This window comes from Rhinoraja longicauda, chromosome 5 (assembly GCF_053455715.1).
Source record: "Rhinoraja longicauda isolate Sanriku21f chromosome 5, sRhiLon1.1, whole genome shotgun sequence".
Taxonomy (NCBI): Eukaryota; Metazoa; Chordata; class Chondrichthyes; order Rajiformes; family Arhynchobatidae; genus Rhinoraja; species Rhinoraja longicauda.
Window position 1 is genome coordinate 25,603,786 of NC_135957.1, and position 15,580 is coordinate 25,619,365.

The following is a 15,580-nucleotide window of genomic DNA, read 5'->3' on the forward strand; positions in this document are numbered from 1 at the left end:
ACAAGTAATCTGAATAGCCAGAATCATAGTTCATATAGGTGGCCACTAACACTTTTACAAGTCAAATCGTTGATGGCACCATGACAAACTGCACTTTGAACAGCAGGTGATCCACACAAAATTAGCAATCTCCAAGATTCACCCACACTACCAGGAGAACTAATTTGTGATAGTGTTTAGGAAGGGGCAGTGAGAGTTAAAACATTCTATAAATCATATTGCTTTCACTTGATCAGAACCATTTCTAGTTTTGAGATCATTCTCAGCAAGTCCTTGCCTGTATTTTAGATCCTGATGTTTCTTCGAGTTCACGTATTTTAGACCCTCCTCGACCTAAAGACATGCGAAAGACCATATCAATCTCTCAGATGGACACTGACTCTTAAAAAACAAATTGAAGTGCTTGACATATCATGGTGGGGGGACAGATAAGAAGCTAAAAACAAAGTGGGGTGCAGGTAGTGCCAGAAAGGGGGTCCAGAGCCCAAGTGGGGGGGGGGGGGGGGAGAAGGGGGAGGAATCAGGCAAAGGGAAGTATTGGAGCAGTAAGGAAGGAAGGCATGGAACCATATTCAAGTCTGAGAGAAACAGATAATTGGAGACCAAGGAAGTCAAGACATGGTATCACAAAGAGGTCTGCCATATTATTTATCCCTAGGTTTTTAAACCAGGATACATCAACTTATTATACACACCAGGATTCATGTCATGGTATTTAACCCAACAGTCACATAATGGTAGCCAGCCCGTATTACAGTACTTATTTGCAATATTCAATTATCGTTATTTACCTTTCCAGGATTTTCTGCCAAGATGCAATGTCCCACCCTTGAAAGCAGACCCAAAGATTTCACCTTCAGCTTTGGTGCTAGTCACAGCCAGATATTCCCACCTGCCTATTTTCTCAATCTCAGATACTCACACCAGGCAACTTCATAAAACCCACTAGTTCACACCAGTTTTTATTTACCTTATACACACACACTTTTTTTGCAGCGGACACACCCAATCGGGTCTTTATACTTACCCTGAGCCTGATGCCAGGGTGTTTACCTGGACCCTGTCACCAATGCCAGGGCATTTACTACTGACCCCTCCCTGCTGACACCCGGGTATTTCCGACTGACCCACTTCCAAAGCCCGAGGTGTTTACCCAAACCCTTTCCAAATACCTGGAGGTTTAGTTGGACACTCCTCCTGATATCCACGTGTTTACTGCTGACCCTCTTCCAACACTCAGTGTGTACCCAGACCCTGCCCATGACATCCCCATGTTCACCTGGACTGTCCCACGACACTCGGTATCTATCGACCCTCGCCCTGGTGACTGGATATTTACCCAGTCCCTCCGCTGACCCACAGGTATTTACCCAATCCCTCCCGACCCACAGGTAATTGTTCAGACTCAACCCGACACACCCAGACCACCCCCCGTGTCTGGGTAATTACTCAGACCCTCTACCTAACCAAAGGGTATTTATCCAGACCCATGAAGATTTAGCCAGATCTTACAATATGACAATGGGGATTTACCCACCCCCATGAGTATTTACCCAGTCCCTCCAACACACCGAGTATATACCCAGTCCCACATCCAAGAGTATTTAACCAGTCCTTCCCTCGCACCCATGAGTATTTACCCAGTCCCTCCAACACACCCGAGGATTTTACCCAGTCCCTCCAACGCACCCGAGGATTTTACCCAGTCCCACACCCATGAGTATTTACCCAGTCCCACACCCATGAGTATTTTTACTCAGTCCCACACCCAAGAGTATTTACCCAGTCCCACACCCATGAGCATTTACCCAGTCCAACACACCCAAGAGTATTTACCCAGTCCCTCACCCAAGAGTATTTACCCAGTCCCACACCCATGAGTATTTACCCAATCCAACACACCCATGAGTATTTACCCAGTCCCACACCCATGAGTATTTACCCAGTCCCACACCCATGAGTATTTACCCAGTCCCACACCCATGAGTATTTACCCAGTCCCACACCCATGAGTATTTACCCAGTCCAACACACCCATGAGTATTTACCCAGTCCCACACCCATGAGTATTTACCCAGTCCCACACCCATGAGTATTTACCCAGTCCAACACCCATGAGCATTTACACGGTCCCACACCCAAGAGTATTTACCCAGTCCCACACCCATGAGTATTTACCCAATCCAACACACCCATGTGTATTTACCCAGTCCCACATCCAAGCCATGTCCCTTCCCCTGACACGGGTATTTCCCCGGCCCTCACCCATGTGTATTTCCCCGGCCCTCACCCATGTGTATTTCCCCGGCCCTCACCCATGTGTATTTCCCCGGCCCTCACCCATGTGTATTTCCCCGGCCCTCACCCATGTGTATTTCCCCGGCCCTCACCCATGTGTATTTCCCCGGCCCTCACCCATGTGTATTTCCCCGGCCCTCACCTATAACGGTGCCCACCGAGGCGCTGTCTATGTGGAAGCTGAGGGAGGAGGAGGAGGAGGCCGAGTCACGGTCACGGTCTGGGCCCCGGCCGCCGCCCCCGCCTCTGCCCCGGGCCCCCGCCTGCGGCCGCCACGGTGGCGCTCGGCCCTGCTGCCCGCGGATCTCGCAGCGGTCCCCGGCCCCCAGCTCATGGCCCCGCCGCCGGGGCCGTTCAGGGCTCGGGCTGCGCTCTGCTGCCGGGGGCGGCGGCCTCCACTCCACCCGCGGCCCCGGGCTCGGGCTCGGCTCATCGTCGCTCTCCGCCTCCCAGTCCGACATCACCAGCTCGCCAGCCCCACCCGAGCGGCACCTCCACCACCACAGCGCCTGCGCGACAACCGCGCCCAACACCAGGGAGAGGCGGCAACTCAACAACACCCACTGTACCCTTCACCCAATACCCACCGCACCCTTCACCCACTTCACCCAATACCCACTGCACCCTTCACCCAACACCCACTGCATCCTTCACCCAATACCCAACACCAGGGACAGGCGTCAACTGAACAACACCCACTGCACCCTTCACCCAATACCCACCGCACCCTTCACCCACTTCACCCAATACCCACTGCACCCTTCACCCAACACCCACTGCACCCTTCACCCAATACCCACTGCACCCTTCACCCAACACCCACTGCACCCTTCACCAATACCCACTGCACCCAATCTACACACCCAATACCCACTGCACCTTCACCCAATCTACACACCCAATACCCACTGCACCCTTCACCCAATCTACACACCCAATACCCACTGCACCCTTCACCCAATCTACAAACCCAATACCAACGCACCCAATCTACACACCCAATACCCACTGCACCCTTCACCCAATCTACACATCCAATGCCTAGTGCACCCAATCTCCACACCCAATACCAACAGAATCAGTCACCCAATCTATACACCCAATACCACTGCACCCAATCTACACACCCACTACCAACTGCACGTAATCTACACACCCAATGCCAACTGCACCCAATCTACACACCCACTACCAACTGCACGCAATCTACACACCCAATACCAACTGCACCCAATCTACACACCCAATACCAACTGCACCCAATCTACACACCCAATACCAACTGCACCCTTCACCCAATCTTCACATCCAAAATCAACCACACCCAATCTACACATCCAATACCACCAGGATACTTCATCTAATCGACACATCAAATACCAACAGCACCCTTCACCCAATCTACACACCCAATACCAACTGCACCCAATCTACACACCCAATACCAACAGGGTCCTTCATCTAATCTACACACCCAATACCAACAGCACCCTTCACCCGGTCTATGCATCCTAATTCAACTGCACCTTCACCCAATCTACACACCCAATGCCAACAGCATCCTTCACCCAATCTACACATCCAATACCAACATAATCCTTCATCTAATCTAAACATCCAATACCAATGGGGCTCTTCATCCAATCTCCACTTCCCGTTCACATCCCAATACCAACAGGACCCTTCACTGAATGTAAACATCCCAATCCTACAGGTTCCTTCACCCAATTACACGTCCAGTTCCCCAGTTTCCTTCATCCAGTCTATATGACCCAATCCCAACCAGACCCTTCACATTATCTACATGTCCCAATCCCAACAGACGATTCCCAACCATCAACCACCCTCATCCTTGCAACCCAATTCCAACAAAATCCACAAACATCAGCACAACTATAAACCATCAGTATCCTCCAAACCAAATCTTTAGTGCATCCTAATTACATAACACTGAAATCCCAAAGAGGTCCCAAGCCCATCTGCACATTCATATCTTAATTGTCTTCTGTAAATTATCTCTTGTTATATACAATGAGAAAGTGGGATAACATAGATCAGAGTAAAGGTGATTGTTGGTTGGCGCAGAATCGGTGGGCTGGAGGGTCTTTTTCCACGCTGTATCTCTAAAACTAAAAAAAAACAACTTTACCACCCTTTCTCAGCAGGTACCAACACCGTTTGTACAATTAAGTTTAGTTAGTTTTAAGATGCAACACGTAAACAGGTCCATCAGCCCACTGAGTTCATGCTGACCATTCTCACTAGTTCTATGTTATCCCACTTTCTCATCCATTCCTTTACAGGTATGTAGGTTGATTGGCTGGGTAAATGTAAAAATTGTCCCTAGTGGGTGTAGGATAGTGTTAATGTGCGGGGATCGCTGGGCGGCACGGACTTGGTGGGCCGAAAAGGCCTGTTTCCGGCTGTATATATATGATATGATATGATATGATATACTTCAGGGGCATTTTACAGCAGCCAATTAACCTACAAACTTGCCTGTCTTTGACATATGGGAGGAAACCGGGGCACCTGGAAAAAACCCATGCTATCACAGGGAGAATATGCAGACTCCAAACAGACAGCATCCAAGGTCATTTCTTGGTCTCCACCCATTCGTGGCCACTCTGTTTACTTTCTTTTCCCCCTTCTTCTCTTCAGTGCAACTGATTATGAACTTTACCCGGACTGATGAAAGTGGACAATGGAGTTGCTGCGTCACAGCTCATTTGATTTGGGTTCATTCCTGACCCCTGGTAGTGAATGTGTGGAATTTACATGATCTCCCTGTGTCCATGTGGATTTTCTCTGGGCTCTGGCTGCTGTAAGTTGCCCCTAGTGTGTAGGTGACCATTAAAAACTAGGGGGAGTTGATGGGACAGTGGGAAAAATAAAATGGGTTTAGTTTTGGATTTGTGTATATGCAGATGATGATTAGTGCAGATTTGGTGGGCCAAAGGGCCTGTTTCTATGCAGTGTGACTCTATGACTGTCAGTGACAAGAAATGTTAATTCTTTCCCTCACCACAGATGCTGCCATACCTGCCAAGTATTGTCAGTATTCTCTGCCTTGATTTCAGATTTGCAGCATCTGCAGGTTTTTCTTTGCTTTTCAATTATATATGAGGAATAAAGTTTATCAATATCAGGTGAAATTCTAACCTTCATTGAAGCTTCCATTAATATTGTAGATTTTTATTTAAATAGACATTGGTTTAATGTTCAATCACAGTCGGGCACATAGAGTGCTGTAGATTCCTGGTTGAGCATATATTCTCAGTGAGGATTTTCTTGTGTTCCTCCTCAGCCCTACCTAACTGGACGACAGGACCTCTTATTCCATTTGGGTAGCTTACAACCCAATGGTATGAGCATTGAATATCCCCTACCTCCTCTTTATATCCGTGCTCTACCCAAACTCTAGTTGCTTTCATTTCTCCCTCCATCTCCCATTCCAGTCGCCTTGCCCCTATCCACTCCTACATATGCTAATCTCCCATCACCCATTTCCATCTCTTTCTCCTCCCTCTCCCCCTCTTTCCATCTATTCACCCCTTCTCTGGTTTTACATTTCACTCTTCCTTTCCTTATCTGACACCTTTGTCACTGACCACCCATTTGTCAACCAACCCAGTAACCACCCATCACTTGCCAGACGTTGTCCTGCCTCCACCTCTCTTTTCCAGCTTTCTCCTCCATCCCCCCCCCCCCCCCACCACCCACTCCAGTCAGTCTGAAGTAGGGTCCCAACCTGAAATGCCCTAGATACTGCCTGACCCAGCTGAATTCCCCCAGCACTTTGTGTTTTGCTCAGTGCACAAGTGCCTCGCCGTCCCGGGTTCCCGGTTGGACACCGGCAGTTGTTAACGTTATTTCGCTGTAATTCGGTGTTGCTTTTCTGGCTGGGCGATCCACAGGCATCCGTAGGCGACACAGAAGTGCAGTAAAAGAGAATGCACTGGAGTAAAGGCAATGAATATAATTAATATAAGAAAATAACTGCAGATGCTGGTACAAATCGATTTATTCACAAAATGCGGGAGTAACTCAGCAGGTCAGGCAGCTTCTCGGGAGAGAAGGAATGGGTGACCCATTATAATATAATATATAATATAATATAATATAATTAAACTGGGTAACAAGTGCACCCGTGGCTGTTTTCTCGGATAGTTTACGCTCAGGGCAAGGAAGGGGCGATTGTAGCTTGATTTAGGCCTGGGAAGCAGAGTAGGCAAAATAAGTGAAGCGAAAGTTGGCAGACAGTTGGGAAACAATTACTTCAGCACAGTGTAAGAGCAATATTGAATGAGAGGTGACGACGCTGCACTGAGTTAGGGCGAAGTTCAGAAGACTCGGGACAAATTAGCCGGGCAGAAATGCTGGCAAACCGTCCGACGAGGGAAATCTGTGAATATTGGGCAGAATGCAAAATAAACTGTGCACCAAACCGAAAAAAAAAGATTCTGCAGACCAGAATCCCGACTCGAAACGTCACCTGTCCATCCCCTTCACAGGTGCTGCCTGACCCGCTGAGTTCCTCCAGCACTTTGTGTTTTACTCAAGGTTCCGTCGTCTGTGGTTCCTTGCGCCTCGAAACAAATAAATGGCTTAGCAACGGGTCACGACTGGGAAGGTGGGCCGAGTGTCGGGGAACCAATGTCACCGTGATCTACCTCTATGTAGGTACAAATGTCGCTGACCTTAGTTTGAGAGCAATTAAAGGGACTCTGTGAGGCGGATTCCCTGCCACTCGGTTGAATAATCTGATTTGTATAAAGGAACGGCAGATGCTGGTTGACACCGGAGATAGATAGACATAAAGTGCAGGAGCAACACAGCGGGTCTGGCAGCATCTCTGGAGAAAAAGGAACAGGTGACGTTCTGGGTCGGAACCCTTCTTCAAACCGACGAGCCTGAAATGTAACCCATCCATATTCTCCAGAGATGCTGCCTGACCCGCTGAGTTACTCCAGCACTTTGTGTCTACCTTTGATCTGCTGCAAATGCTGCTAACTAGACCCGCGGCAGGATGAGCGGATGGGAGGAGGGGGATAAAAAAAAAAGTGCAATTGATCCTCGTCAAAACGACAACAATCTCACCCTTCTGGACGATTTTTCTCCAGAGATGCTGCCAGACCCGCCGTGTTGCTCCTGCACTTTATGTCTATCTCCGGTGTTAACCAGCATGTGGATTCATGTCCATGTGGATTCAGTCCAACTCCTGCGATGATCTTCACATCTGATGTAGGATGTGGGCCAAAACTGGAGAATCTGGAGGAAACTCACACTGTCACAGCAAGAACAGCACTCGAGATCAGGATGAAACCCAGGTCTCTGGCGCTGAGGCAGCACCATAGTCATCGAGGCATTTAGCACGGAAACAGGCCCTTTCGCCCAGCTGCCCATGCCAACCAAGGTGTTCCATCTACACTAGACCCACCTGCCTGCGTTTGGCTCATATCCCTCAAAACCTTTCTTTCCAAGTACCTGACCAAATGTCTTTTAAATGCTGTTATAGTTTCTGCCTCAACTACCACCTCTGGCAGCTCGTTCCATTTTCCCAACACACTTTGTGTGAAAAAGTTGCACTTCAGATTCCTATTAAATCTTTCCCCTCTCACCTGAAACTTATGTCCTCTGGTTCCTGATTGCCCTTCTCTGGATAAAAAACTATGCATCCACCCTACCTATTCCCCTCATGGTCTTTTACACCTCTTTAAGATCACCTCACATCCTTGTATGCTCCATAGAATACATTCCTAGCCTGCCCAACTTCTCCCTTTTGCTCAGGCCATCAAGTCCTGGAAGCATAATCGTATATCTTCTCTGTATGTTTTCCAGCTTAACAACATCTTTCCTATGTGTGTAGGAAAGAAGTGCAGATGCTGGTTTAAATCAAAGGTAGACACAAAATGCTGGAGTAACTCAGCGGTACAGGCAGCATCCCTGGAAAGAAGGAATGGGCGATGTTTCGGGTCGGGTCTGAAGAAGGGTCTCGACCCAAAACGTCATACGTTCCTTCTCTCCTGAGATGCTGCCTGTCCCGCTGAAGTACTCCAGCATTTTGTGTCGAACATCTTTCCTTTAGCAGAGTCATCAAAACTGAACACAATATTCAAAATGTGGCCTCAATAGAGCGTTACACAGCTGTAACATAACATCCCAACTTCTATATTCAATACCTTGATGGATGACGGCCAATGTACCAATCCCTTTCTTGACCACCTTATTTACCTGTGACACCACATTCAAGGAACTCTGCACCTACAATCCTAGTTCCCTCTGCTCTACAAGTGCGTTTTGACACTTCTACTGTATACATTTTGCCTTTTTTTGAGAGGGGAGAAGAGAGAGTGGCATGGTTGCGACTTGTCCTTGATTTTGCTTCTGGCCTTGTCGAGGCAGCGTGAGGTATAAATGGAGTCAATAGAAGGCAGGTTGGTTTGTGTGATGGTCTGGGCTGCAATTCGTCCACATTATCTACTGCTGCTGATCCAGAAGACCTACCCCTGAAGAATTCAAAATTCTGATACTTTTCCCCATATTCCTAGATTTATCAGGCTTTTAAAATCTCTACATTATTTCGCAGTGGTTCTGAATTATTGCTCATGGATATAGATTCTTCAGAAAACAAAAAGGGTTCCTTAAGTGACATAAATTCTAAAATACTGGTACAAATTAAAGATGCTCTTTGGAAACCTACGAAAAATTGTTAAAGAATAAATAGGAACAGTGCTTGATTTTTCTTGGTTTATTGTATTTCTGGAAGAAATCATTGCCTTATTCCTGGAGAATTGACTTGCCGTGGAACACAATAAATTAAACAAAACTGAAATCACATCTCAAGCGGATCATTTAAAGCAAAATGAACCAGCTCTACATAATAAATTACTTGTAAAAACAGATTATTAAACATTATTCAAACAGGATTTGAATTGACATTTAGCACAATTAAAGTTGATGGTGAAAGAGCCTCAGTGTCTGCCAGAGGTCCTTACTCTTGGGATTTTCAATATTAGACCAAGCAAGAAAGGCACCACAGATGTGTGAAATAAAAGGAATCAGTCGCTGGAAAATATGTTATTCCTTTATGTATTTTACATCTCGTAAAATTTACAGACTGTTTTCAATGAGTGAAAATGGAAACTCTATTGTTGCAGTTTTTAAACTTTGAGCAGATACTTTCAATTTTCTGCATACGTCAGATAAAGTAATAGTTCTGAGATATTCAATAAATTTATTTTTCGCTTAGCCATCTTGGCACCGAGAGACTAAAGCAGACTGAGCAGTGAGCTAAGGTCTTAGATCATTTATATTGTGCATAAATACTTTAAAGTAACAAAATAGTGATAATGGAGGGTTTCTCTTCTAATGAATAGGAAAAATCAAAAGGGCAAGGAAGGGAAACATTTCATGGAATGTTTTTAGGAGGTCTTTCATGGCCATTGTGTTTACAATCCAAGAGAGAAGCAAGCAATACAGAACCTCGTTCTTAAGATGGGCTTGCGAGGGATATTTCTGCAGGGGACATATTTGAGAAATAGCGATCTCAGCATCATGCAGTTTAGACATGGAAAAGGAAAAGGAATGATCAAGTGTTAGAATAATTTAATGGAGGAGCCTCCAAGTGACCTTAGATCTTGTACCCTGGGGCATTTGTCATTGCAAAGGACATCATCAAATTGTTCTCATTGTGAGATTGGGCACCAGGTCAAATCAGGAAGTGGTCCTCCCATCAAAATATACCGCAACCTTTAAAGGGATTTTATGTTCTAAATGTGAATATTCTGAAAGTTTACCGAAGAAACACAATGTTGACCTCCAGGTTCTGAAAGATCAGATTCAGAATAGGTTCACCAGTTTGATAAGGAGGGATGCGTTAATGTTTCTGGACTGAATTGGTTGCAGTAACTATATCAAATATGGCCCAGGGTACCATCTTAAACTAGGTATAGTAAATTGCACCAAACACACGCTCAGCAGTTTTGTAACATTCCATTACCACAGTATGCTTGGGAGAGATGATCACTGATTTCTACAAACTTCCATTAAAGCCTCCACTCTCTTTTAATGAACACCATTCCTACAATTTTGGAGATTGCAATAACTGTCACTCAATTTTGTGATGAGAAAACATCAACTATCATGGAGAAGCAATTGTAGAGGATTTCCCTAAAAATGAAATTAATTTCTTTTTGATACCAAGGACAAACAAAATATAACCCAGATCTATGTTCTTCAAAGAAAGCAAACAAAACCCTAAATTGTCAATTGAACTGTCTGGACCATTTATAGAATATTTGATCCAGATCCTAAATAATCCGATGGGCAAACCTTCCAAAGTCACCAGATACCAACATGAATTGGATCACGCAAACTATTAATGCCTCTAACAAATTTGTCAGAATTTACAAAACAATACCCACATGGGAGACTGAAGGGAATAAAGGAAGACTTTAATGTTTTGCTATCACAATGCTGGAGTCTTTGAGCTCAGTCAGATGTTAAAGGTGAAAATTCTTGTGGAAAACATTGAACCAGCAGACAATTAATAGTCTGTATGATTAAACGCCACGAGAGATGACAATCAGACACCACTGCATCTCACCTGGCACCAATATATCAGATATCTTGATGATTAATGGAACTTCAGTTGTTATGAAGTGCTGATGAGGCCACTGCTCTGTCGACAACAGAATGAATAGCAAGCTCAAAGGATACCATGGATACCCTATCAGCAGACGAGTTGATCAATGTCATCTGACTAACCTACCACCAAAGCAACTCAGCGCAAACCCAGAAGGCTAATTCCGATATTCACTGGTGTCCCTCTGTGATTTCCCCTTGGATTTTGATGTCTGCGGGAATAATGCTTACATGAATTGCTATATGTTACATGGAGTTCCCACTGGAAATCTCACAGTACAGCCTAAACTATTGGCCTTTCCTTGGAAAAAGCTGTAAAACCCTCAACTATTTCAAAACTGGTCATGGCAGACACTGCCACTTTCTCCACAGTATCTGCATTGCGCAACTTCTAAGCAGACAGTGAATCCAATCAACAGTTCAGTCGACCCAAGGGAAAGTGCACCTAAACCTGAAACACTGACCTGGATGTCTGATTTGGACTATGATCTGCTTTGCAGTTACCAAAAGAAGAAGACAAGGAAAGGGTAAACTTTAGTGCATTGAAATGGAAACTAGTCCCTGTGGATGGAATCAAAAGTTAACTTACAAAACAATAAATATTTAATGGAATGTCTTTAAAGAGGGGAGAGACTAGACTAGGAGAATAATACAGCTAACTTAAACTAGAAGTTAGGATCAGTCTGAAGAAGGGCACTGACCCAAAACGTCACCTATCCAAGTTCTCCAGAGATGCTTTCTGACCCGCTGAGTTACTTTGTGCCCTATTAAGCCAGAACATTATAAAACTTTAAATGAAATTGTAGAAAGTAAGTGTTTAACAAAGTCAGGTTCAAAATACAATTGAAAAGAACTGGAAAAGATAACATGGGGGCCAAGGTGAGGAGTATGAACATAGATAAGTAACTGATGTAGAAAGGAATAGGTAGGTTTTTCATTAACATACAATAAATGGTAAGAGGATAGCCAAATGATGCGAAGGACTGATTAGGGACAATGTTTTCATGAGAACCCAGAGATCGTGGCTTAGCTGCGTGAGAAAAGGATGCTACTAATATCACAGCGAACAAGAGGTAGACAAATTGGATACAATGAAAGTAGAAAAACAGGAAATACGTATAAATTTGAAAAATTTATAAACGAGAAAAATATGGACGGGGAGCATTCTAGGTTACATTGGAGGGCAAAAATTTGAATCTCTTCTTTGGGAGGGCAGTACCAGATAATTCGAGTACCCTTGTTCAATAAATCCAGTCTTGACAGGCCAGTCAACCTAATCTTAGTTTCCAGACACCAAATTACTTCCTCGCTGGAAACACATGGGTTATTGAATGAAGATCAGCATGCATTGGCTGAAAGTAAATCAGATCTAAGTTGACAGAACTCTGCAATGATGAAGTGGAGAAAGCATATGGAACCATGTGCATAGACTTTGATTTACGTGTGCTGTTTGGTTTTTATACAGACATCCAAAAGGCATATGGTAAAGTGCAACACAATTGGTCTGGTAGCAAATGGGATGAACTGGACAAGGATATAAAACTGACAAGATGGAACAGAAAGAAGAGATTAATAGTGTGGGGTATTTTTCAGACGTGGTTGAAGAATGCAGTAGCTTTCTCCAAAGGTTAGCAATAAGGGCACATTTTAAAGTTTACAGTAGTTAAAAGCACTGTGTAGTCAGTAGCAAATCAGGATAACATAGGCAGATCAATGAAATGGGCAGACACGTGACATTTGAAATTAAATATATAGTGCAAGGTGTTGAGGAGCAACACTTTATAAAATAAATTGAATGGTACAATTCCCATGGGCAAGCACGAGCTTACATACCTGTGGGTTCACAATATTAATCTTTTGAGATAGCAAATTCAAGTTAAAAAGGCTGCTTGTGATAAGCATTAAATTCTATGCTTTTATAAATAAGGTATAGGTATAAATGCAGCAGGAGAGCTAAACAAAATCTTTATAAATCACTGTTTAGGACTTTCTAGGTCCTATGTTGAAGGGAGGATGTCAAACTCAGGAGAAAATTCTGAAGAGGTTTGCTTGAATGGTACCAAGGGTATGTGTAGAACACGACTTGTGTAGAAAGAGCGCTAAACATTGATGCAACTTTAGAATGTGTTCATCGGTTTCTGGCCAGTTTTTTCTTAACACAGATAAGGGTGAAGAGTGACTTAAATGTAAAGAAACATTTAGACAGATACATGGATAGGACAGGTTTAGAGGGATATGGGCCAAACTCAGGTGGGTGGGACTAGTGTATATGGGGCATGTTGGTCAGCGTGGGCAAGTTGGGCCAAAGGACCTGTTTCCATGCTGTATGACTCTATGACTGAACAGTAATGTTCAAAATACTGAGGATGATGGCCGTTGATGGGGAGAACCAGATTTCATTAGTAAGTCTTAAAGATAATCGGTGAATAAATAGAAAATGTATTCAAATAAATTAGAAAAATAGGTCGCTGGGAATGCACTAAATTGAAAGGATAGTGGAAGTTTGTGTGAGGAATTTAGATAAATATTGAAAGAAAATCATTTTCATAGCTCAAGGGAAGAGGCGGGGTTTGGATCACATGAATGGCTCTTTCAAAGAGACAGCAAAGGCACAATTAGCTGAAAAGCCTCTTGTTGTGCTGTAAGGTTCTATGTTTCTATAATGTGATCGATTGCTCAGAAAATTGTGCTTCAAAGCAGCATCTGGATCTACCAGCCAGGCTGCTGTTCAAACTTGGTATTATATATCTAATCAGTACAAATATCAGCATCTCTTATACCTACATTAAGAAAATGACAAACAAAGCATACTACAGTAAGTCTTGGTTGTTTTTTAGAGAGACATTAATATCTTATTTCAATGGAAAAGAGTTTTGTCCAAGGCTGGATCTGCTTTAAAGGAAGCCACATCATTTATACCATCTTACAGTTTACAGTATGTTCACAGTTGACCATACTGACATGGCTCTGGTACTCCATCCCCATTTGCCTCCTTGATTGTTCACACACTTCTCTCCACACAGAAAAGGTTCTTAGAACAACCTGAGCTGAACACTTAACCTTAAAATAAAAAGTTCAATAAAATATTCAGCAATTAACTTTCAAAGTAACGTTGAATATTTTATAAACAATTTTCAAAGAGAATGAGGGTCTATACCTTGTACCTCACAGTAAGCAGAAAAATGCTTCTGGTGTAAACAGGGGGCATTGCCTGGATAAAATAACGTAACAGGGTTTCATAAACAGAAGTTGGAAAGTGCAACTATACTGTAAATAAAAGTAGTCTTAATCAGTCCAAATCTCTGGACTGTTATCTGGTACAACATCAAATTGTCTCTGTGCACATTTGTTACAAAAATAATTCCTGGTATATCAAAGAAACAAGCTGCTCCCACAATACTTTAAAACAATCTCATTTCCAATTTAGCATGCGTTTATTCATGCAACTAGACCAGTACGGAACCTATAAGTGCCTTTTTAATTTGTTCAGTATGTCGCCTTTGAAAGTTTCATGATTTGTCTCAATGACAAAGGAAGTCCAAGTGACTCTCTGGAGATGGGTCCCGGCCCGAAACGTCATCTGTCGATTCCTTCCACAGATGCTACCTGACCCGCTGAGTTACTCTAGCACTTTGTGTTCATCTCGAGATTCCAGCATCTTCACTTTTTTTGTGTTTCCGAGTGTCCAAGTGACATCCCAATTTTAGAGACTTCAGAGAAAGCTGCATTTTCAAGCAACACGTGAAAGGGAAGCTTCTTTTGTTCTCATTTTAAGTGAACGGGAGACATGCTCAAGGAACTTACAGGATTCTCAGTTTGATCGGTGAGTTGCGATGTTCTGGGAATGCCAGCCCTCATTGTGTCTGTGGTATCGAGCGTCTCTGAGCTGATCTCATCTCCGACCAGGGTTTGTGATTCTGTCCATTTGGGGTAGTGCACTTGTCGCACCTTGGCACTCTTGGGGTTCCTGCCCGTGAATGGCACCATCAGTTCTTGCGTGGGCTGGATCAGATTTTGCACTGATAGCGAGTATTCTAAAGGTTTGTCCGTCACTGAACAAACTGTGACCAAGGAGTCGCTCTCCACACTCTGGCACCTCCTCCATGGTGTCTCCTGAGTGTAATTAACTTCTGCCGTTTGGCCAGCGACAAGGCATGTGGTGATGTAAGAATCAACTCTGTGTGAAGTGACTGGAATAATCTGGAGGGGAGCTAACCTGTTGCCATTCTGGAAGGGTGGTAACTGTCGAGAGGTTTCTGCTGCCTTGGCAGATGGAACCATTGGGTTTGCTGCAAGCATCGTAGGCCCCTCAGTCTTGTTACCAGTAGTAAGGTGAGCATGTGTGACTGGGCTAACATTGCCATAAGAGGGAGCACTTGGATCATTTGGTGTGAGGATGAGCTGCAGTCCCTTGGCACTTGTAGATCTTGACGTGCAGTTACTGGGCCGTGCTGAACAGAACCCGTCTACAGGGCTTTGATAATCAGATGTTTGATCGAGGTCAAGTGGAGGGCTCTGCAGAGAGGCAAGAGTCAGCGCTGAGATGGAGCCTTTCCATAGACGCTGCCTGTAGACATCCAAGAGCACATCTAGCTTTGACTCAATGGACTGTACCTGCAAAGACACGGGTCATGGG

The 15,580-nt window shown here is 44.3% G+C and overlaps 2 protein-coding genes across 2 annotated transcripts in view; both read right to left on the reverse strand.

Moving 5' to 3' along the window:
• Window positions 1-2,759, reverse strand: part of ddx43 (DEAD (Asp-Glu-Ala-Asp) box polypeptide 43) — a 59,505-nt gene extending 56,746 nt beyond the window's left edge. Inside the window, exons 1-2 of the mRNA XM_078400033.1 lie at window positions 2,441-2,759; window positions 278-333 (exon numbers count right to left, since the gene is read on the reverse strand). Coding sequence (XP_078256159.1) covers window positions 278-333; window positions 2,441-2,759 — 375 coding nt within the window. The remainder of the gene's footprint in view (window positions 1-277; window positions 334-2,440) is intronic.
• A 6,613-nt stretch (window positions 2,760-9,372) lies between these two features.
• LOC144593501 (potassium voltage-gated channel subfamily KQT member 5-like) overlaps window positions 9,373-15,580 on the reverse strand; it is a 173,139-nt gene continuing 166,931 nt past the window's right edge. Inside the window, exon 15 of the mRNA XM_078399168.1 lies at window positions 9,373-15,558. Coding sequence (XP_078255294.1) covers window positions 14,710-15,558 — 849 coding nt within the window. The 3' untranslated portion in view covers window positions 9,373-14,709. The remainder of the gene's footprint in view (window positions 15,559-15,580) is intronic.